This window comes from Emys orbicularis, chromosome 1, assembly GCF_028017835.1.
Source record: "Emys orbicularis isolate rEmyOrb1 chromosome 1, rEmyOrb1.hap1, whole genome shotgun sequence".
NCBI lineage: Eukaryota > Metazoa > Chordata > Testudines > Emydidae > Emys > Emys orbicularis.
Window position 1 is genome coordinate 152,898,525 of NC_088683.1, and position 23,670 is coordinate 152,922,194.

Below are 23,670 nucleotides of genomic sequence, written 5' to 3' on the forward strand. Positions count from 1 at the left end.
TGTAGGCCGCACTTACAGGATGGGGAACTCTATCTTGGGCAGCAGATATGCTAAAAAAATATTTGGGGGTCATGGTGGATAATGAGCTCCCAGTGTGATTCTGTGGCCAAAAGGGCTAAGGCGGTGATATGCAGGCTATGTACACAATACAGCTTATGTCGGTATAAATTGTGTCACTCATAAGCCTCCCCCCGAGCAACATAAGTTACACTAAACTAAGCACCGACATAGCTAGTGCCATTAACAGGGGCTGGAATGATTAAGTTGACAGGAGAATTCTCTCCCATCAGCTTAGAGCATCTGCACTAGCAGTGATGCAGCTGTGCCACTGTAAGCTCCATAGTTAGGGCCCTACCAAATTCACGGCCATGAAAAACGCGTCACGGACCATGAAATCTGGTCTCGTCCTGTGACATCTGGTCTTTTGTGTGCTTTTTACTCTATACTATACAGATTTCACAGGGAAGACCAATGTTTCTCAAATTGGGGGTCCTGCCCAAAAGGGAGTTGTGGGGGGGGTTGTCACAAGGTTATTGGGGGGGGGGTGCGGTATTGCCACCCTTACTTATGTGCTGTCTTCAGAGCTGGGTGGCCAGAGAGCAACGGTTGTTGGCTGGGTGCCCAACTCTGAAGGCTGCACCCCACCAGCAGCAGTGCAGAAGCAAGGGTGGCAATACCATACCATGCCACCCTTACTGTTGCGCTACTGCCTTCAGAACTGTGTGGCTGGAGAGTGGCGGTTGCTGACTGATGGCCCAGCTCTGCAGGCAGGAATGCAGAAGTAAATGTGCCAATACCATACAATGCCATCCTTACTTCTGCACTGCTCTTGGTGCCACCTTGCTCGACCTGCCCAGCTCTGAAGGCAGCGCTGCTGCCAGCAGCGGTGCAGAAGTAAGAATAGCAGTACCGAAACCCTCCCTACAATAACCTTGCAGCTCCCCCCACACCTCCCACAACTCCTTTTTGGCTCAGGATCCCTACAATTACAACACTGTGAAATTTCAGGTTTAAATATCTGAAATCATGAAATTTATGATTCTAAAAATCCTATGACCATGAAATTGGCCAAAATGGACCGTGAATTTGGTAGGGCCCTATCCATATGTAGCCAGAGCCTCAGACGGAGGCTCCTTTAATGTGTCTCCTGCTACTCTTTGCAGCACATAATAGTAAAACACTGTGTGATTTAATTATTAACCAATCAGGATGCTTTTACTAGGTTATTAACCAAGTGTAGTTAATTGTAGTAATAAAATAATACTGGCTCAGCCATTTTGCTGTGAGAATTATACATATATAATAAAATTGTAAATGAAACAATGCAGTCACACTACTGTGGCTCTTTTACGGTTGAGGGCTAATTTAGCTCCTGAACCATTGAGGTCTGAGTATCACTGGGCTAATGGAAAGCTTGGAGGAATAAAAAGGGGAGTCTCAAGTAGGACTATTTGACACTAGTGCAACGTCTCACTGTGTCCAGTTCTAGTGTCCACAGTTCATGAAGCCAAGCCTGGTGATAAATTGGACAAGCTTCAGAGAAGAGCCACAAGAATGAATAAAGGATTAGAAAACCTGCCTTAGAGTGCCAGACTCAAGGAACTCAATCTATATAGCTTAAGGAAGAGACAGTTAGAGGGTGGCTTGAGTACAATCTATAAGTAGCTAGATGGGGAACAGATATTTAATAATGGGCTCTTTAGTCTAGCAAAGACAGGTGTAATAAGATCTAGTGGCTTGAAGTTGAACTAGACAAAATTCAGACTAGAAAAAAGGTACAAATGTTTAACAGTGAGGGTAATTAACCATTGGAACAATTTACCAAGTGTCATGCTGGATTTTCCATCACTGGAAATGTTTAAATCAAGATTGGATGTTTTTCTAAAAGATCTGCTCTAGTTAAAACAAAATAATTCAGGAAGTCCTATGGCCTGTGTTATACAGGAGGTTAGAATATGTTATCATAGTGGTTCCTTCTGGCCTTATACTCTACCTATTATTCCTGCTTAGGAACCTTCACCAGTTACAACAAATGTGTTTGTAATATTAATATAATAATATTTCTTTCTGACAGCTGTGTTGCATAACAAGCTCATTATAAACAATTATTTTTATGTGCGCAGTAAAAGTGTAAGATGAAGAATCTGTGTACAATAAGATTACATGTGGAAATAGATTAGTTGTGAATGTTATGCTATTTTTGGAGACGTTATCTTAAGACACTATGTTTATATCCAGCTCACAAATGTAGGCTACAAGGTCATTTTAATTTTCTAGTTTATGGTGTATATATAATTCCATAGTGTATTCATGTGTGGTGGGTTGTTTTATGAGTGCTGCATGTTCTGTAAAAAGTGCATAAATACTAATGTTTGCTTACTATGACTCTGTAAATGATGGCAGGTCATGAACATGTGCATTGTACACACTGTCTGTTATACAGAACTATTTTGATGTATAAAGGTTAGTTTTAGACAAATACCACTGAGGCTTGTTTGTCTGAGTGGCATTAGCAATACCTGTGTTGATCTCGTGGGTGTCTATTACTTTGATTTTTTTTCTATCTGGAAGACACATACATTCTTTCTCACATCATTTCATGGGGGACAGAGTGTGACATTGTACCCCCATATTCATCATAGTGGTATGATTATGATATGATTATGACATAATTATGATGCATTTTGTACAAGGCGTCATTGGAAAAGTTATAATCTGCTGAATATGATTATGCTATTTGTGTGCATGTATCATTTTTGTATTTGAAGTTAAGAACATTGACTATATATCTGTATTTCAAATGAGCTTACTCTGGGTAACACGCACAACTAGACTTTCAGGTACAACAATGAAGAAGCTAAACAGTGCTAATGGCTCATCAACAAAGACAATGGACCATGGAAGAGCTTAGCCTTCCTGTGAACATTTCAGCCAACCTATGAGTAATGGCTGCTATGACCCAGCAAGGCATGCAGGGGCATGTGACCAGACCACATGACACTAAACTCCATTTTGGTATCTGTATTTTTACACAAACTGGACTGGAAACTTAGCTTGGAACAAACGGTTCCTGCCATATGGAAAAGCTATATAAAGTGAGAAGTGACATCATCTCTGGGCCTCACTCCCAAACAAGAGAACTCCTGGAAACACCTGAGGACCAAAGACTGAACTGGGGGAAGTGCTGGTCCCAGGTTAAAAGAATATGTATGGAAACCTGGTAGACTGCTTGTATCATCAGTCAGCGTGAGAAATTGCTAACTCAAATCCTATCTATCTAGTATGTTAGGCTTAGTTTGCGTTTTTGTTTATTTGCTATATAATTTGCTTTGATCTGTTTGTTATCACCTATAATCACTTAAAATCTATCTTTCTATAGTTAATAAACTTGTTTTATGTTTTATCTTAACCAGTTGGTTTTCAGTGAAGGGTCTGGGAAAATCTCAGCTCTGTAAACAAAGCCTGTTGCATATCTTTCCAACATCAAGGGGAAAGGTAACTATATTAATGAGCTTGCATTGTAAGCTGTGCAGTGCAAGACAGTATAATACTGGGTTTATACTCCAACAAGGGTGCAAGGCTGGGGAGCTGGGAAATTGGCTGTTGTCTTTTGTCTGTCCTTGAGTGGCTTAGGTAACACACTCAGCAAGCAGCGAGCAGCGGCACCCAGGAGCCGGCAAACAGGGCTGCTAACAGGGGAGTTTAAGTGGGAGTTTACAGGGGGAGGTGGAAGGGGGGGCAGGAGGGCGCGGTGCCCGGTGTGCTCTGTATCCCCAGAAGCAGTGACCAGAGACCATAGCAGCCATGAGCCAAGCAGCAGGAGACACAATGCAGATGATTGCATGTGGCAGCTGCGGTATGTACATGGTTCTAGCAGGGGCGCCTGAACAGAGGTATGTCTGTATGAAATGCCGCCTAATAGACCTGCTAGAAGAAAAGATCCGAGGGTTAGAGATGCAGGTAGATACCCTGGTAGAGTTTAGAAGGGGATTCGAGCAGCTAATGGAGCAAAGGCAGGGAGTGGCGGAAGGGGAATGCTCAGGGGTGCAGGTGGAAGCAGGGGCTATGGTCTGTGAGGGGGGAATGTCGGGGGGAGAACAAGAGCAGTGGAAGCATGTGACCGTGAGAAGCAGGCCAAGGAAAAGGAGGGCTAGTGAGGGGGAAATAGAACTCAGGAACAGGTTTGGGTGTTTGGATAACGAGGAGGGGAGGCAGCAGGCGGTAACTGATGGTGGGAGGAAGAGGAAGAAGAGAAGAGCGGCTAGTCCAATAGAGAGAGGGGAGGAGTTGATGGAGACAGCATCAATACTTAGCCCGGGGAGGATACAGGATGGCACTAGGGGGACTATAAGGGAAAATAGAAACGGACAGGAGTTACGACTACAGGGAACAGGGGATAGATTAGTAGATCGCGCTGTCACCAGGCAAAGGCAGGTTTATGTGATTGGAGACTCCTTACTGAGGAGGTTAGACAGGCCTGTGACCAGGGCGGACCCAGAAAACAGAAGAGTGTGCTGTCTGCCGGGCGCTAAGATACGGGATGTGGACCTGCGGTTGAAAAGGATCCTAAAAGGAGCAGGTAAGAACCCCTTGATCATCCTTCACGTAGGAACGAATGACACGGCTAGGTTCTCGCTAGAGAGAATCAAGGGAGATTATGCCAGGCTGGGGAAGACGCTTAAGGAAGTCAAGGCTCAGATTATCTTCAGTGGGATTCTGCCTGTTCCTAGAGAAGGACAGCAAAGGGCTGACAGAATAGTGAGGATAAATAGCTGGCTAAGGGAGTGGTGCTATAAGGAGGGCTTTGGGATGTATGGCCACTGGGAGGCTTTCGGGGACAGACAGCTGTTCTCACAGGATGGACTTCACCTGAGTAGGGAAGGAAATAGACTTCTGGGAGGGAGGCTGGCTCATCTCATCAAAAGGGCTTTAAACTAGGAATTTGGGGGAGACGGTTGGGAGATGTCCAGTTAATCTCCACGCCAGATTCCAAAACTGAAAAGGAGGGTGAAGAGATAAGCACAGATACAGGTAGGGGAAAGGGATTGGACATAAGAAGGAGGGGGCGGATGGACAGTACGGGGTCCGTACCAAATTGCATAACTAATGGGAGAAAGGATAAACAGCATACAGTAAGATGTTTGTACACCAATGCGAGAAGCCTAGGTAACAAAATGGAGGAATTGGAGCTCCTGGTCCAAGAAATGAAACCAGATATCGTAGGAATAACCGAAACATGGTGGAACGGTAGTCATGACTGGAGTACAGGTATGGAAGGGTATGTGCTGTTTAGGAATGACCGGAAAAAAGGTAAAGGTGGGGGAGTGGCATTGTATGTCAATAATGAGGTAAACTGTAAAGAAATAGTAACTGATGGAATGGATAAGACGGAGTCTGTCTGGGCAATAATTACACTGGGTAAAAGAACTACTAGAGCCTCCCCCGGGATAGTGCTTGGGGTGTGCTATAGACCACCAGGATCTAGCCTGGATGCAGACAGAGAACTATTTAATGTTTTTAGGGAAGTAAAAACTAATAAGAGCTGTGTAATCATGGGGGACTTTAACTTCCCAGATATAGATTGGGGAACAAATGCTAGTAACAATAATAGGGCTCAGATGTTCCTAGACGTGCTAGCAGATGAATTCCTTCATCAAGTAGTAACTGAACCGACGAGGGGGGATGCCATTTTAGATTTGGTGTTGGTGAGTAGTGAGGACCTCGTTGAGGAAATGGTTGTAGGGGACAACCTTGGCTCGAGTGACCATGAGCTAATTCAGTTTAAACTAAATGGAAGGATTAACAGAATTAAAACTGTGACTAAGGTTTACGATTTCAAAAAGGCCAACTTTAATAAATTAAGGCAACTACTTAGGGAAGTGGATTGGGCTAACATACTTAGGGATCTAAAGGCAGATGGCGCCTGGGATTATTTCAAGTTGAAGTTGCACGAGCTGTCCGAGGCCTGTATCCCGAGAAAGGGAAAACGGTTCGTAGGCAGGAAATTTAGACCTAGCTGGATGAGCGAGCGTCTCAAAGGGGCGATTAAGAAAAAACAGAAAGCGTACAAAGAATGGAAGAGGGGAGGGATCAGCAAGGAAACCTACCTTATTGAGGTCAGAGCATGTAGAGATGCAGTGAGAAAGGCCAAAAGCCGTGTAGAGTTGGACCTTGCGAGGGGAATTAAAACCAATAGTAAGAGGTTTTATAGCCATATAAATAGAAAAAAAACAAAGAAAGAGGAAGTGGGACCGCTGAAGAATGTAGATGGAGTGGAGATTAAGGATAATCTAGGCATGGCACAATATCTAAATGAATATTTTGCATCGGTCTTTAATAAGGCTAATGAAGGGCTTAGGAATAGAGGGAGCAGGACCGAGGGGAATAAAGGAGGGGGGGTTGACATTACCGTATCGGAGGTGGAAGTCAAACTTGAACAGCTAAACGGGACTAAATCGGGCGGACCGGATGATCTTCATCCGAGAATATTGAAGGAACTGGCGCCAGAAATTGCAAGCCCCTTAGCGAAAATTTTTAATGAATCTGTAAACTCAGGGGTTGTACCATATGCCTGGAGAATTGCTAATGTGGTTCCTATTTTCAAGAAAGGGAAAAAAAGTGACCCGGGTAACTACAGGCCTGTTAGTTTAACATCTGTAGTATGCAAGGTCTTGGAAAAAATTTTGAAGGAGAAAGTAGTTAAGGACCTTGAGGTGAATGGCAATTGGGACAAATTACAACATGGGTTTACAAAAGGGAGATCGTGCCAAACCAACCTGATCTCCTTCTTTGAGAAAGTAACAGACTTTCTAGATAAAGGAAATGCGGTGGATCTAATATACCTCGATTTTAGTAAAGCGTTTGATACGGTACCGCATGAGGAATTATTGGTTAAATTGGAAAGGATGGGGATCGATATGAAAATCCAGAGGTGGATAAAGAACTGGTTAAAGGGTAGACCGCAGCGGGTAGTACTGAAAGGTGAACTGTCAGGTTGGAGGGAGGTCACCAGTGGGGTTCCTCAAGGTTCGGTTTTGGGTCCGATTTTATTTAATCTATTTATTACTGACCTCGGAACCGAATGTAGGAGTGGGCTGATAAAGTTTGCGGATGACACAAAGTTGGGAGGTATTGCCAATTCGGAGAAGGATCGGGATATCCTGCAGGGAGACTTGGATGACCTTGTAAATTGGAGTAATAGTAATAGGATGAAATTTAATAGTGAGAAGTGTAAGGTGATGCATTTAGGGATGACTAACAAGAATTTTAGTTATAAGCTGGGGACGCATCGGTTGGAAGTAACGGAGGAGGAGAAGGACCTCGGAGTCCTGGTTGACCGCAGGATGACTATGAGTCGGCAATGGGACATGGCTGTGAAAAAAGCTAATGCGATCTTGGGATGCATTAGGCGAGGTATTTCTAGTAGGGACAAAGAGGTGCTGCTTCCGTTATACAAGGCGCTGGTGAGACCTCATTTGGAGTACTGTGTGCAGTTCTGGTCTCCTATGTTTAAAAAGGATGAACTCAAACTGGAACGGGTACAGAGAAGGGCCACTAGGATGATCCGAGGAATGGAAAACCTTTCCTATGAAAGGAGACTCGAGGAGCTCGGTTTGTTTAGCCTAACCAAAAGAATGCTGAGGGGAGATATGATTGCTCTCTTTAAATATATCAGAGGGATAAATACCAGGGAGGGAGAGGAATTATTTCAGCTCAGTACCAATGTGGACACGAGAACAAATGGATATAAACTGGCCGTGGGGAAGTTTAGGCTTGAAATCAGACGAAGGTTTCTAACTGTCAGAGGGGTGAAATTTTGGAACAGCCTTCCAAGGGAAACGGTGGGGGCAAAAGACTTCTCTGGCTTCAAGATTAGGCTAGATAAGTTTATGGAGGGAATGGTTTGATGGGATAACATGATTTTAGTCAATTAGGCAATAACGTGTCATCGCTGGTAAAATGAGGGTCCGGCTGGAGAATCTTGCCTGTATGCTCGGGGTTCTACTGATCGCCATATTTGGGGTCGGGAAGGAATTTTCCTCCAGTGTAGATTGGCAGAGGCCCTGGAGGTTTTTCGCCTTCCTCCGCAGCATAGGGCAGGGGATTCTCTGCGACTTGAAGTCTTTAAATCACGATCTGGAGACTTCAACAGCTGAGTTAAGGGAAAGTGGGTGGGTCAGCTTTTGTGGCCTGCATCATGCGGGAGGTCAGACTAGATGACCATAATGGTCCCTTCTGACCTTAAAGTCTATGAGTCTATGAGTCTATGAGCAAGCTCAGTTGGGTGTGTGGCACCACCTGCTGTCGTGCTGGGTGATAACAGGGCCTGGAGAGGCTGGCTGAACCACCAGCAGAGCAGTGTGAGAGAGACTAGCCCAGCTGTATGGTTAGGGGGCAAAGTGGTTCCCACAGGTCCCAGATTGCTCCCTGGGGGGTGACAACCTGTTACACAGAGGTCAGGTTGTCTGCATGTGAACTTTGTGGTTGAAAAAGGTAGATTTGTTACGGCAATGGAAAGTGACCGAGTGTATGTATATGTGTATGTTTGTCATTGTTTGTTTGTTGTGGTTTTGTGCAACTTGACTAGTCTAGAGCTAGGCAGAACATTTTTGACTAAATAAACTTTTGTTGAAGCAAAGATATTTAACAGCGAGGTACTTTGTTGGGAAGGAGTTTTGTGTCCAGAGATTGCTATTCACTTCATAGTAGAGAGAGTCAATGCCAATGTAGAACAAAGACAAATTTCAAAACCTAGAAATTTGTCACAAAATGGAATTATCTGCCAGCCTGCTTCACACAAAATTGTTGTTTATTTGAGTTTCCTTGATTAAAATAAATAAAAATTATAGTTTCAATAGGGTTTAAGGCCAAATGGGACCTTTAGATCACCTAGTCTTATGTCCTGTAAATCACAGGCTTAGTTCCCTGTAAGCTGCATGGCCATGCGGCAGCCTATTTAGCGCTGCGCAGGCACTCAGGGACACACCTGGGGACCACTGAGATCCAAACTAGTGAGTAAACAAAGCCAGTGTCCCTTCACTCTAACAAAAGCACATTCAACTGTCATTCTGCACCTGCTGAGCCAGTAGCTGAATCTTTCCTTGGTGCTGTGAAGGTGGCCAATGTACGGCTTCATGAGCCTGGGGAAGGAGTAGGCTAGGTCCCCCAGGATCACTACTGGGATTTCAACACCGTCAACGGTAAACCGACAATAGGGAAAGTCTATGCTTGCAGCTTTCTAAACAGTCCTGTGTTCTTAATGATATGAGCATCATGCACCACCCCTGACCAGTCCACATGGATATTGTTGACACATACCTAATGATCCACACTGCTGAATGATGTAGTTGTGCCGACCTAAGCACCGGTGTAGCCAGCGGTATATTGCCTCTCGCAGAGATGGATTAACTATGCCAATGGGAAAGCTGTCTCCCGTCGGTGTAGAGTATCTTCATTAAAGTGCTACAGTGGCACAGTTGCACCAATGCAGCGTTTTAAGTGTAGACTTGCCCTAATTTTTTTTTTTTTTTAAATACACACAGTGAATTATAGACAAAGCACATAGTAACAGACTAGCTGTGTAATCTATTTTCAGTGGCTTATAAATTTGCCAAACTAACTGTTCAGGCTGAAGTTGTCCATGCCTGAGCTTGAAGCATTTTGAACCATTCCAGCAAAAACCAATTCCAACCTTTTTAAGAACAAGTTTAGGGGAAAAGAGATAATTTTTCTCATGGTAAAAATATATATAAAAAGAAGCCGCTACATTTTAAAACATGATAGTCCTGGGTTGCAGAAGAGTGCCTTGTACTAGCCTCACACAAATTCATAAAAAAAATTGGCCAACATCAAAATATACTCAGAAAAAAAAAATCGCCATTTACACCTGGTATCAGTAGAACTTGTTTCACGCTTGGTCCTTAATTTTCTGACCATTAAAAATATATTGCACATACCTGCAAGCCAGCCACCATCAAACTATCCTTTCAGAAACAGAAGTAGAATCCAGGAATCTTGATAACTCACATGCCACTGCTGTTTAGAAAGCTGTTCTGTAGCCCATTGGCAATGTGTGTCACAGCTTCACAGAGACAAACTCTGTACTACTATTAGTTAATAAGAGTCAGAATAGTCAAAACCAGAAGGGACCACTGTGATCATCTAGGCAGACTGCCTATATAACACAGACCATACACCTCCCCCACAATGATTCCTTTTGAGCTAAAGCATTTTTTTAAAAATCCAACCTTGATTTAAAAATTGCCACAACCCTTGGTAAATTGTTCCAGTGCTTAATTACTGTTAAAAATGTACACCTTATTGCCAGTCTGAATTTGTCTAGCTTCAACTGTCAGCCATTGAATCCTGTTATACCTTTGCTAGATTGAAGAGCTGTTATCAAATATTTGTTCCCCATGTAGCTACTTACAGCCTGTGATCAAGTCACCCCCTAACCTTCTCTTTGTTAAGCAGAAGTTACTAGATCACAGGCCCTGGTTCTCATGGGAGACTTTAATCACCCTGATATCTGCTGGGAGAGCAATACAGCGGTGCACAGACAATCCAGGAAGTTTTTGGAAAGTGTAGGGGACAATTTCCTGGTGCAAGTGCTGGAGGAACCAACTAGGGGCAGAGCTCTTCTAGACCTGCTGCTCACAAACCGGGAAGAATTAGTAGGGGAAGCAAAAGTGGATGGGAACCTGGGAGGCAGTGACCATGAGATGGTCGAGTTCAGGATCCTGACACAAGGAAGAAAGGAGAGCAGCAGAATACGGACCCTGGACTTCAGAAAAGCAGACTTTGATTCCCTCAGGGAACTGATGGGCAGGATCTCCTGGGAGAATAACATGAGGGGGAAAGGAGTCCAGGAGAGTTGGCTGTATTTTAAAGAATCCTTATTGAGGTTGCAGGAAAAAAACATCCCGATGTGTAGAAAGAATAGTAAATATGGCAGGCGACCAGCTTGGCTAAACAGTGAAATCCTTGCTGATCTTAAACGCAAAAAAGAAGCTTACAAGAAGTGGAAGATTGGACAAATGACCAGGGAGGAGTATAAAAATATTGCTCAGGCATGCAGGAGTGAAATCAGGAAAGCCAAATCACACTTGGAGTTGCAGCTAGCAAGAGATGTTAAGTGTAACAAGAAGTGTTTCTTCAGGTATGTTAGCAACAAGAAGAAAGTCAAGGAAAGTGTGGGCCCCTTACTGAATGAGGGAGGCAACCTAGTGTCAGAGGATGTGGAAAAAGCTAATGTACTCAATAATTTTTTTGCTCTGTCTTCACAAACAAGGTCAGCTCCCAGACTGCTGCACTGGGCAGCACAGTATGGGGAGAAGGTGACCAGCCTCTGTGGAGAAAGAAGTGGTTCGGGACTATTTAGAAAAATTGGACGAGCACAAGTCCATGGGGCTGGATGCGCTGCATCCAAGGGTGCTAAAGGAGTTGGCGGATGTGATTGCAGAGCCATTGGCCATTATTTTGAAAACTCATGGCGATCAGGGGAGGTCCCGGATGACTAGAAAAAGGCTAATGTTGTGCCCATCTTTAAAAAAGGGAAGGAGGATCCAGGGAACTACAGGCCAGTCAGCCTTACCTCAGTCCCTGGAAAAATCATGGAGCAGGTCCTCAAGGAATCAATTCTGAAGCACTTAGAGGAGAGGAAAGTGATCAGGAACAGTCAGCATGGATTCACCAAGGGCAAGTCATGCCTGACTAACCTAATTGCCTTCTATGAGGAGATAACTGGGTCTGTGGATGAGGGGAAAGCAGTGGATGTGTTATTCCTTGACTTTAGCAAAGCTTTTGTTACGGTCTCCCACAGTATTCTTGCCAGCAAGTTAAAGAAGTATTGGCTGGATGAATGGACTATAAGGTGGCTAGAAAGCTGGCTAGATTGTTGGGCTCAACGGGTAGTGATCAACGGCTCCATGTCTAGTTGGCAGCTGGTTTCAAGCGGAGTGCCACAAGGGTCGGTCCTGGGGCCGGTTTTGTTCAATATCTTCATTAATGATCTGGAGGATGGCATGGACTGCACTCTCAGCAAGTTTGCAGATGACACTAAACTGGGAGGAGTGGTAGGTACGCTGGAGGGTAGGGATAGGATACAGAGGAACCTAGACAAATTAGAGGATTGGGCCAAAAGAAATCTGATGAGGTTCAACAAGGACAAGTGCAGAGTCCTGCACTTAGGACAGAAGAATCCCATGCACTGCTACAGACTAGGGACCGAGTGGCTAGGCAGCAGTTCTGCAGAAAAGGACCTAGGGGTTACAGTGGACGAGAAGCTGGATATGAGTCAACAGTGTGCCCTTGTTGCCAAGAAGGCTAACGGCATTTTGGGCTGTATAAGTAGGGGCATTGCCAGCAGATCGAGGGACGTGATCATTCCCCTCTATTCCGCATTGGTGAGGCCTCACCTGGAGTACTGTGTCCAGTTTTGAGCCCCACACTACAAGAAGGATGTGGAAAAATTGGAAAGAGTACAGCGGAGGGTAACAAAAATGATTAGGGGGCTGGAGCACTAGTTATGAGGAGAGGCTGAGGGAACTGGGATTGTTTAGTTTGCAGAAGAATGAGGGGGGATTTGATAGCTGCTTTCAACTACCTGAAAGGGGGTTCCAAAGAGGATGGATCTAGACTGTTCTCAGTGGTGGCAGATGACAAAACAAGGAGTAATGGTCTCAAGTTGCAGTGGGGGAGGTTTAGGTTGGATATTAGGAAAAACTTTTTCACTAGGAGGGTGATGAAGCACTGGAATGGGTTACCTAGGGAGGTGGTGGAATCTCCTTCCTTAGAGGTTTTTAAGGTCAGGCTTGACAAAGCTCTGGCTGGGATGATTTAGTTGGGATTAGGTCCTGCTTTGAGCAGGGGGTTGGACTAGATGACCTCCTGAGGTCCCTTCCAACCCTGATATTCTATGATTCTAAATAGATTGAGCTCCTTTAGTCTATCACTATAAGGCAGGTTTTCTAACTCATTAATCATTCTCTCCAATTTATCAACATCCTTCTTGAATTGTGGGCACCAGAACTGGATACAGTATTCCAGCAGCAGTTGCACCAGTGCCAAATTTAGAGGTAAAATAACCTCTCTATTCCTACCCGAGATTCCCTTGTTCATGCATTAGTCCTTTTGGCTACAATATTGTACAGGGACCTCATGCTCAGCTGATTATCCTTTCAGAGTCACTGCTTCCCAGGATAGTGTCCTCTCTTTTGTATGTTCCAGTTGTTCCTTTAGCTTAAGGGATAGGTCTGTGCAGTGTATAGCTCATTGTGCTGGCTATAGTTGACTGACACTTCCCATTAATATAAGAATCTGTTTTCAGTTGTTCATTAACCATTCAGACTGAAACTTCCTATGCCAGCAATTTTTTGGGAAGGTTTCAACAAAAAATGATTCAGTCATTTCCAAGAACAAAATTAGGGAAAACGTTTTTGCTCACATTAAAATCATTTCTTTGTTAAAGCCTCTGTGTTTTAGAGTAAGGGTGTGAAACTGGAGTTGGAGGCAGCAGGGTCTTTAAGGTGCAGGGTTTTGCTATTCCTCTGAAAAAAAATCACTTGTGTTTGACCACATTCTAAGCTGCTGAAAAATCTTTTTGCACATGCTTAGAAGAGACTTATGGGGCAGCTAAATTTATCCAAAGATGCTCTCTGCTTTGGGCATGCTCCATCCCAGGGCTGCAGGGGACAAGCAGGACTTTCCCTGCAATTGCTTACCCAGCCCCCCAGAGCAGTTTTCTGAGACTGCACTGCTCCCCCTACACTGGCACCCAGACATCCTGTAGAACAAAGGTAAGCATTGGGACAAGGCATGAGGAAGATTGGGATAGAGAGAATAGGTAAACTAGCGAGGTAAAGAGCAAGGGTAGAGAGTAAAATGGGATAAGAAGGCAGAGGGATTGGGGATAGAGATTGGGAGGAAGACTAAGCTCAGGCAGGAACCAGAGACTAACTAGCCAAGGAAAATGGAGCAGGGCTAAGGAGCTGGGGATTGCCAGGAAGGAATAGGACAAGCTAAAAGAAACGGGCAGAAGGGACAACGGCTGGTAGAGCATGCTCTTTTCCAAAGATCCAGAGGGGAATCTAATATTTCAGAGTCTCTTTATTCCTCCACTGTCACAAACAGCTGTGAAACTTGCTGGCAAACTCTTATCCCCCTCCACTGCCAGCTAACAGCTTGTTACTGGTATCACTTACCTCACTACGTCAAGTGAAATAATCTTTCAAATCACCCCACTGACCCCAATCCTGTTAATGAACTACATGGATAGTAATACTATATCACACAATGAAAGTTGTTTTGTTTCCCTTCTCACAAGCCTAGGAAAATTGCAACCCCTCTTTACATTTTGTGTGTGTGTGTGTCATGCACTCAGATGGTAGGAAATGCCAGAATGGAAGTTACACAAGCCCTCCCCCCCCCCCCCCCACAGGACCCCTGCCTCATTCACTCAGACTGAATAATGGATGCATGATGAATTAGATTAGGCTGTAGAACAGGGCAGGCATTTCTTTCCCCCACCCCCATATGCCTAATTTGAGATCTTGGGCTCTGATTTGCAGAAGTGCTGAGCACTCACTTCTGAGGCTAATAAGCGCTTTGCTAGCCACATAGAAACTGAAAGATAATGCGAAATACTCTGAAGATTCGAGACTCAGGTGAATTAAATTAGGCACCCAAAATTAGTGGATATATTTTGCCTTAAGCTATGCCTCACTTGCCTTTCGCTCTAACATGAGCATAGTAATATGCCTCTTAGCTCACATGTGAGCTGTGAAAATAAGTTATGTTTTCAGGGCATGGTTTGGATGGTAGATAGAATTTTAGACTACACTAATACATATGAACAGAACCAAATATTACAAAGGCAACTTTTTCCTAGTTGGGATTATTGACTTTGCAACGTTATAACCAAAACAAGCTACAATACCTAGTTATATGATGTACTATACTGTCCTCCCACCTCATTTCTTACACAGGATGGACAGTGATCAGGGACTGAGCATAAAATATTTAATAGCTGCTTGTTTCCATTAGAGGTAGTGCCACATCCTTAATCATACACCATCCAAACCTTGCACTGAATAGGTTTTAATTTCATGACACCCACAGTAGCCAAGTACTTCACCCCATTAATGAATTTACTTACCTTAATACTGCTAGAAAGCAGGGTAGTATTTTAGAAGGCAATTGAGGAAAAAGTTGAAGGCTAAACCTCTGTAGAAGTGCCCAACTTGGCAGACCTAAGCTCTGATATTTCCCAGAGCTGCTAAGCACCTGCCATTCTCAGACGTCAGTTGTTCAATCATCACTTCTGAAAATCAGGCTTTAGTTGTCAATTGTGATACTGAGAACACAATTAGTGGCCGCCCCTGAAAGTTAGGGCCCAGCATCACACAAGAACTGTCGCAGAACTTCATTCATATAAACCCCCCATCTCATTTGTTGTCCATGTGCTCTGAATGAATGAAGCATAGGTCCTATGGATTAAAAAGGGCACTATATATGATCATGTAGCTTGACTATCATTAAAAGGCAGATTTAAGGTTTCCTGCATAGTAGGAAGAAAGCCTAAAACATAAACCCTTGTATCAGAGGCCTGGTATGAGGCAGGGCTGCTCACAGAACCTGGCAAGGACAGGGCTTATATTGGAAAAAAAATACATTCCTAAGTAGTGCTAGTCACAAAGTATTCATGCAACCACATCCCATATTAAGTGGTACCAAAACATCCCGATATGAGGGATGGTACAAAAACATTCCTCAAGAATAGCAGGAGCACACTGACCCCTCCTAAAAGATAAGGTCAGGATGGCAGTATGTAATAGAAATGTTTTAATTAAACCAACATGTACATGGTAATGGATAATAAATAGCCATATAATCTGGGTATAAAAATGTATGAGAGAGAGTATCTGTCTGGCCTAGGGAGGAATGGAAAGTCCCGCCGTTCACTGAGCTGGTCCATTGTTACAGGCATACATGCATTAGTGGTCCAGTAGAGTCTGTGGGACACTAGTACTATGCTTCATTGACAAACCTGGCTGGATGCTTTCGTTCCTTAACGGACCTTGTGGTCATTGGGCAGTTCGCTTGAGGGCTGCCATGCCAGCTGTGCACGCAGGGCTGGGGGGCAGCACACAGAGGGAACACTGTCCCCTCTACCCCCCCCCCCCCAAAAGTCTAACCACACCCTGCACAGCCTTTCTTCTGGCATTTCCCAAGTTTTGACTGCTTGAATTAAACCTTAGTTTTAGTCTTGTATGAAATATTCTTAGTTTACAACAGCTGCATTTCCATGCCAGTAGCTACCATTTGGGGTGGTGGAAAAGTCCCAGGCTATGTCAGTGGCCACAGTAACACATGTTATGAGCCCTTTGTGGCATCTCCTGACAGACAGAGACAGGAATATTGTAGGTTAGCTATTACTTTATTTGAGAAAATGTGGTATAGAAACAGGTCAGCTTCTGTTAGCCTCTCCACCTCCCCCAAGCTTCAGATACACAGTAGAGGAATGGGGAAGACAGATGGAACAGAACTGGCTTCTCGCTGCAGGCTGTAGAGCTGAGTGGTGGGAGGAACAAGGGTCTCCAGTGAGACTTCCCCCCACACCTCATTCCCCAGGCAGAGGCTGATCCATGCACCTGGCTTACTCCTTAGATGCCATGTGAACTAACAAGTCCACAACACGGCTGCTGTATCCAAACTCATTGTCATACCTGGAGACAGAAGTAGAGAAGGAGCAGTTAGGGATGGACAGACCCCTTGTACGTCCCCATGGGGAGTCCCCCCACACCAAGCCCCAGAACAACCTCCCTTTCCCCAGCTGGGAAAGATTGGAGACTGCAGTTGTTCAGATACTAGGGGTCAACCTCACTCTATATGGAGGTCTTCCTAGGCAGATACTGCCTCTTTGCCAACCAAAAACTGCTGCTGCTAGCTGCAAAGTGTTTTCACTAAAATTCCAGCTAGAGGCAATAGAGGGAGAGAATGCAAAGCTTGCCATGATAGGATCCTTGCCAGCCCCATTAAGTGACCCCCAAGTCTCCCCTGGACTCCCAACCTATCCCAGAGAAACCACCCTCCAAATCCCTCAACCCCACAGCCTCTTCTCCATACCAGGAGACCAGTTTGACAAAGTGATCATTGAGAGCAATGCCAGCAGCTGCATCAAAGATGGATGAGCGGCTGTCGCCGTTGAAGTCACAGGAGACAACCTACAAGTGGGGAGGGAAGAGGGAAAGACTGTCACACACACCCCTTTTGTCCTCAACTCCATTCCCCACCCCAACCCCAAGATGTTATTGACACCCTGATACATAAACACTCCCAGGGGGAGGAAGGATTAAAGAATATTTGATGTTCCAAAAGGTTGCTTCCCTTTTCCCTTCATGTGAGGAGGTATTCACTCCATTTCTCCACCAATCTGTTGAAAGGATGGTGAGTTTACCTGGTCCTCTGTGTATCCCAGGATGCCCTTCATAGGCCCCTCAGAGGCACTTTTCATCACCTTCTTAATGTCATCATACTTGGCCTGAGAGAGAGAGAGGGGGGGGGGTCAGAGCATCCCAGACCCCATGGAGTGGCAGCTGCTTCCCAGGGAAAGTTGCTCCAGTTTTGAGACTGCACAGCTGAGATGCATAGCTCCCCATTATGCCAGGTACTACATCAGACAGGGGCAGCCTCTTGCATAATCTCTTAGAACAAGCAGCAACAAGGGGCTAGTTCCAAATACGATGGAGGCTGCAAAGCAGCTGCTCCCTGCCCCATAGGTTAAGAAGGTGATAGAAGCATTGGGGGTGCAGGGAAGTTGCTCCAGGGCCTGCCTGGTCCCCTTCCTGCAATACTCACTGGTTTTTCCAGACGACAAGTCAGGTCCACGACAGAGACATTGTGAGTTGGAACACGGAAAGCCATTCCAGTGAGCTTCCTGTGAGAGACACAAGTGGATCAGAACAGGCTCCTGCCCCCAACCAGGACTTCTGCATATTCTACTGGGGAGAGGGCAAAGTGGGCCAGATGCAGGTTCCCCACCCCTTCTGATATCCCTGTGCCCCCAAAGCAAGGGATGCACGGAACCGACACTCACCCATTCAGCTCCGGAATGACCTTGCCCACAGCCTTAGCAGCCCCAGTGGATGCTGGGATGATGTTCTGGGCAGCACCTCTGCCATCTCGCCACAGCTTCCCAGAGGGGCCATCCACAGTCTTCTGTGTAGCTGTCATGGCATGGACTGTGGTCTGGAAGTTAAAAGGGGGGGAGGGGGTAGAACAGAATCAACATCTACACAGAGCCTCACCCCACTGAACTAAGGTATTCCTCCCCCAACCCTCCCTTTTCCTCTATTCCAGGCAGCATTGGGAGCCTGTCTCTCCTGCTCTGTGGGTTCACAGCCACCATCTCGCTCCACCCAAAACTGTGGATTGGGGAAAGAGGCACCTTCCTATGGTTTGCCCCGCAGACAGAGCTGGTGTGGGGGGTTTTCAGGAATAAGTGGTTCTGTGCCTCCTGATCACCTACCATGAGACCTTCCACTATGCCATAGTTGTCATTGATGACCTTGGCCAAAGGAGCCAGGCAGTTGGTGGTGCAGGAGGCATTGCTGGAAGAAAGAGACAAGAGGCACAGTCAGCCAGAGGCAGTCAGGGCCCACCCCCCAGAAGGCAGTCCCTCTGTAGGAGGGGCCAAACATCACTCAGCTCCCCCACACACGTTCACAGGAGAGGACAATAGTCAGCTCTGCACCTCAGGTTCAACCCTGATTTCCCCCATCCTCACCTGACAATTTTCAGAGACTTGTCATATTTCTCATGGTTGACACCCATCACAAACATAGGTGCATCAGCTGAGGGGGCAGAGATGACAACACGCTTAGCGCCACCCTTCAGGTGAGCCTGAGGGAGACAGACCAACATTAATAGAGTTCTCTACAGTTCTTGGACACCTTGCCCCCCCCCCCCCCCCCCAAAAAAAAAATCCCACTGCAATACAGCCTCAGACAGAGAAGTCTGTACACACCCACTTGCACCTGCAGGGGAGGGAGTCATCCCTACACCCTTTTCCTCCCATACCCAAGCCAGATGTGACCCATCACTCACGCTGGCCTTCTCTGTGGTGGTGAAGACTCCAGTGGATTCTACAACATACTCTGCTCCAGCATCTCCCCACTTGATGTTAGCGGGATCACGCCTGAGAGGAGATAAACCGTTTAGGAACTGCAGGGTTGTCAAATGCCCTCTCCCATAGCTCCAAAGGAAAGGGAAGTAAGAATCATACTCACTCCTGGAAAATGGTAATTTGATTTCCATTAATCACAAGTTTTCCATTTTCAGCCTTGACAGTGCCATGAAAACGACCATGAGTGGAGTCATATTTGAACATGTAAACCTAGGGATAGAAACAGACAAAAGTTGAGTGCTGGCTGCATTCTCAAAGCTTCCCTATTTCAATCCTCAAAGCCCACTCATAGGTCTGTTAATGCCCCTCAATCCCGATTTATAGCCACAGGAACCCATGGGTGTAGTTTGCAGCAGCCTGTAGTGACCTTGCTCATCTGTATTTGGCTCAGATGGGAGTTCCCTGTCCTATTAAATCTGATCCCTCATCCCCTGGGTTGTTCTCTGGTTTTCACAGGGAAAGCATATAGATAGATCAGACAACTTGCATTCCTTCCCCACCCCTTTTCACCCCACCTCTACCTCAGCATAAGCACAGGCCACACAGCAAGCTCAAAGTTAGAGATCAGTGTCCCACTCACCATGTAGTTGAGGTCAATGAACGGGTCATTGATTGCCACAATCTGGACTTTGCCAGAGGTGAAGGCAGCTCTGGTGACCAGGCGGCCGATACGGCCAAATCTAGGAGAGGAACAGAAGAGGTTGGTACACACCCCCACTCAGGAAGGGAACCCCTGTTCTGATGGGGAGCTCAGACTTGGCTTCATCCAGACCCCTGGGATTCAAAGGAGACCCCCCACGCTACTCTATCCCCTCCCCCGCGGGGGGGGGGGGGGAGAGAAGAGAGAGAGAAGAGAGCTACTTCCCAGCCCGGAGGCGCAGAGGCCATAAGGTAGGAGGGGCCCCAGGGAGCCGCAGCCGTGCAAGGGGCGAGCAGAGATTGAGATTAACGGAGACACCCCCCCCCACGCGCCCCCAAAGGTCGGGCGCTAAATTTACCCCGGGCCCCGGATCCGGTTACTCCGCGGCGCGGCAGGAGAAGGTCACATTCCCCGGGCCCGGCGGGGACACGCGATACCACGGCGCCCTTCCCGGGGCGGAGGCAAGAGCCCGGCATGCAGCGGCGCTTTCCGCTCGGGGTGACTCACAGCCCCCCCTCCCCCCAGCAGCCGCGGGGAGAAGTGAGTCATCCGGGCTAGGACCGTCCCGCCAGGGGCCCGCAGCCGCTGTAGCGGTGGGTGTGGTGCAGGCCAGCCGCGGCCCAAGTGACCTTGCCACGCCCTTGGCGCGGGGAGGGGGGGAGGTGGTGAGCCCCCAGCGATGGAGACCGCCCCCCCCCCCCACACTCAGGCCTTACACTGCCCTAGGGGCAGCCCCGCCGCGCCCAGCACCCCGCCCCTGCAGAGACTCACCCGTTAACTCCGACCTTCACCATCGTGTCTCTGCCGAAATGCTCCTGCGGAGAAGACGGGGGGAGAAGGGTGTGTGGTGGGCGGGGGGGGTGAGACACCCTCGAGGGACAGCGGGACCCGCACCCCCCAGCCACGCACCCTGCCGCTGCTGCGCTCCGGGAGGCCGAGTCTCCAGCAAACTGGCCCCAAAGTACTTAAGCCGCGGCGCCGGGCCGGAAAGCCCCGCCAGGCGGGGGACTGGGTGTGCGGGGGTCAGAGCACCAGAGCCCCACGCGTGCGTGCGGGGCGGGACACAGGCGCCCTGCCGGGGCCTCCAAACCCACTTCCCCCAGAGAGCGACTTCCTCCTCCCTAGGCCAGCACCAGCTCCCGCGCCGCCCCCCACGCTTCACTCCCAGCTCCGCTTGCAGCGCACGTCTGGCAGTTTTGTCGCCGCCGCCTCCCCGGCCTCCATTTTGCTTACCCCGCCTGAGCACAAAGGAGAATCCGAATTCAGCCAGAGCCTCACGTGCACCTGCCCCTACAACTTCTCAGCGCCCCCCGCCCTAGCGCCGGCCTCCTCCCTCCTGTCCCCAGGGTGCAGCCGCCCCCGCTCTTGGCCAGCACGTTTTTTTATTCCTCCAGCATCCCGAAACCCACACTCCGTCCTCTGCCACCCCAGAGCGGCCAGCATCGCTGCCCAGGAGCGCAGCAGGAGGCCACCCTAGTTGCCGTGTTCCGGCTCCACATTGTGGTGAGCCCTTTCTTACCTGGGGGCTGCCTCTGACCCGCACGCCTGCAGTAGGGGAAGGTAAAGGGAGGTAGGCTCGCTGTCCTGGCCTTTATAGATCCCCGTATGGTAATTGCTGGGCCCAGCCTTTTGAGAAAGCGTCAAATCAGAGGCGGAGGGCAGCAGAGAGCAGTGTACGTGCAGCCCTAATGCTGCTGGGTTGCGCGTCTCCCTCCTCCCACACCCATTTTTGGCTGTTCTCTTGCACTCCCTATCCTACAAAGGAGAAGCGGGGCGGGGGCTCCCCCTGTCTCGTCTCTTGCAAGCCCTACACAGCCAATCACTCTCAGATCTCTCCTGTGTCCCCACTTGCTGTGCAAGGGGAAGGCAGAGGGAGACTCCAACCCATGAATCCCGTGCACGTTTGTGAGAGGAGACACAGGTAATAGGATTCACCAGCTACACTGTAACCACAAACACAGATAGCCTAACACAGCACCCAGGGCACAGGCCTAGCCATCAAGACTGAGGGGCACTAGGAGAGCTATAGAGGTAGGGGCTGACTGGAATAGAAAGAGGATTGTCACTATGTTCAGTGCCCAGCACAACGGACCCATGGTCCTGGCTGGGACATCTAGGTGCTACTGTAATACAAATAATAATAAGTAGCGTGCCCTGTGTGTCTGGGAATGGGGGACGCTGGTGAGTGAAATCGCAGGAGGGTTGCAGATTACACCTAATGGGCATAGTTAGGGCTGTATGTGAGGAGCCCAGGAATGGAATAGCAGAGGATTATAAAACAGGATTTAAGGGCTATAGCAGGGTTTCTCAATGGGGTTTATTCGGTACCTGCTTGTTTGGCTCCTGTGCACCCCCACATGAGCCCTAGACACAGTGGGGAGAAGGATGGGGGGAGGGGAAGCACACAGGCGTCTGAGGGGAGCCCTCTATTGGGGCACCTGTTTTCAGGGGCTCTGACATTTTCACGCAGGGAGAGGGCAAGGGTTCTGGAAGCCCCTCCCGATCTTTCTCAAAGGCCCTGCGTGGGGGATGGGACCCATGGGTCTTTCACTGGTGTGAGCCAGGGGTTTGTCTCCACTCAGGCTGAGTTACAACTGGTGCTTTCTTCCATCCCGCTCACCGAAGACTGGCAGGAAAGTAACTGTATGCACCTCTATCATAAACACTATGGTAATATGGCAAGAGGCCAAATCCAGCAGCTCCACTCTGAGATGGGGGCTGCGTTGGAGTTGCACAACCGCCCCTTCCCCCCGCCCCTGGAAAGAATAGGGAACAATTGTCACGTGGACTGAGCCATGAAGGGGCTCAGACAAGCTACCAGCTGGAATCAGAGGAAACAAATCCCCCAAACCAGTTCCATCCCCACCCCACCCCCCAGGAGCTTGCCAGGACACTATAGGGAGGATCCTACCGCCGCGGGCACCTTTCCCTCGGCTCAGCACTGCTGCAAGGAAGCTTACAGTGCTGCTGGCCCCAAGCCCTCCTGAGCTAAAATTGCCCTGGACTTTCATTGGCTCTGCGTTCCCCCTGAATTGCTTTAGCCAGACATGCTTAGAATGGGACTGTGTTTCCCAGACGCTGGCTGGCCTGGCATTCCCCACCCTCAGGCCAGGTTCCCACCAGGCTGCTCTCAGCAGCGTGAGTAACATTTTAATAAGGCACTGGGAGGCTCCTACCCGCTGGACGTGACTGCGGACATCCTGCCTACCACCTGACTAGCCTGCTCACATCAGTGGTGGCAGTGCATTTTCATTGGCTGGAGAACAGGCCAGGGCCTGGTAATGAAACAATTGTGTGTGTGAAGGGGGAGCGCCCACAGCACGAACAACTTGTCTTTGGCAGTGCCCTGCCTGGACACAATGCCTGCTTCCCATCAGTTCACAGCACCTGCCTAGCCCAGATTGGGATCCTTGCAGCATGAGCTTTCTCACAGCAGCGCCCTGGCTACGCCCAGCCCAAGTTAGGATGCCCGCTATACAGGCTTCATCTCAGCAATGCCCAGCATGGGACAAGATGCCTGCGGAATAGGCATCCCATTTTAGGATTGAGAGCTGGAGGGTATTTGAAACTACACATTTTTGATATCTCTAAGGAGTATCCCTTTCATGAGAATGTGTGGGTTATGGAGATGTATAGGGGTAGTAAATGAGGAGTAAAATCTTCCCCAGAGCTCAGTCTTCCAGGACTCTGTGGGTCAGCAGAGCAGGATCTGTAGGAATAGGAGGAAGCAGAGGAAAGCACAGATGGAAATGGGTAGCAGAGCAGATACCAAGGGGGGGCCAGAGACAGGTCACCTGGCTGAGGAGTAATCCAACTCCTCTTATCCAGCTGCTATTCCCAGTGCTAC

The 23,670-nt window shown here is 47.8% G+C and overlaps 1 protein-coding gene across 1 annotated transcript; it reads right to left on the reverse strand.

Annotated features, from left to right (window-relative positions):
• Positions 1-16,416: 16,416 nt before the first annotated feature.
• On the reverse strand, positions 16,417-21,501 carry GAPDH (glyceraldehyde-3-phosphate dehydrogenase). The gene is made up of 12 exons (XM_065399464.1): positions 21,343-21,501; positions 20,595-20,638; positions 19,764-19,863; positions 19,287-19,393; positions 19,105-19,195; positions 18,785-18,900; positions 18,527-18,608; positions 18,095-18,246; positions 17,857-17,935; positions 17,456-17,539; positions 17,125-17,222; positions 16,417-16,724 (listed from the first exon to the last, which is right to left on the reverse strand). The coding sequence occupies exons 2-12, from the start codon at positions 20,615-20,617 to the stop codon at positions 16,655-16,657; spliced, it is 1,002 nt and encodes a 333-aa protein (XP_065255536.1). The 5' UTR covers positions 20,618-20,638; positions 21,343-21,501; the 3' UTR covers positions 16,417-16,654.
• Positions 21,502-23,670: the final 2,169 nt, after the last annotated feature.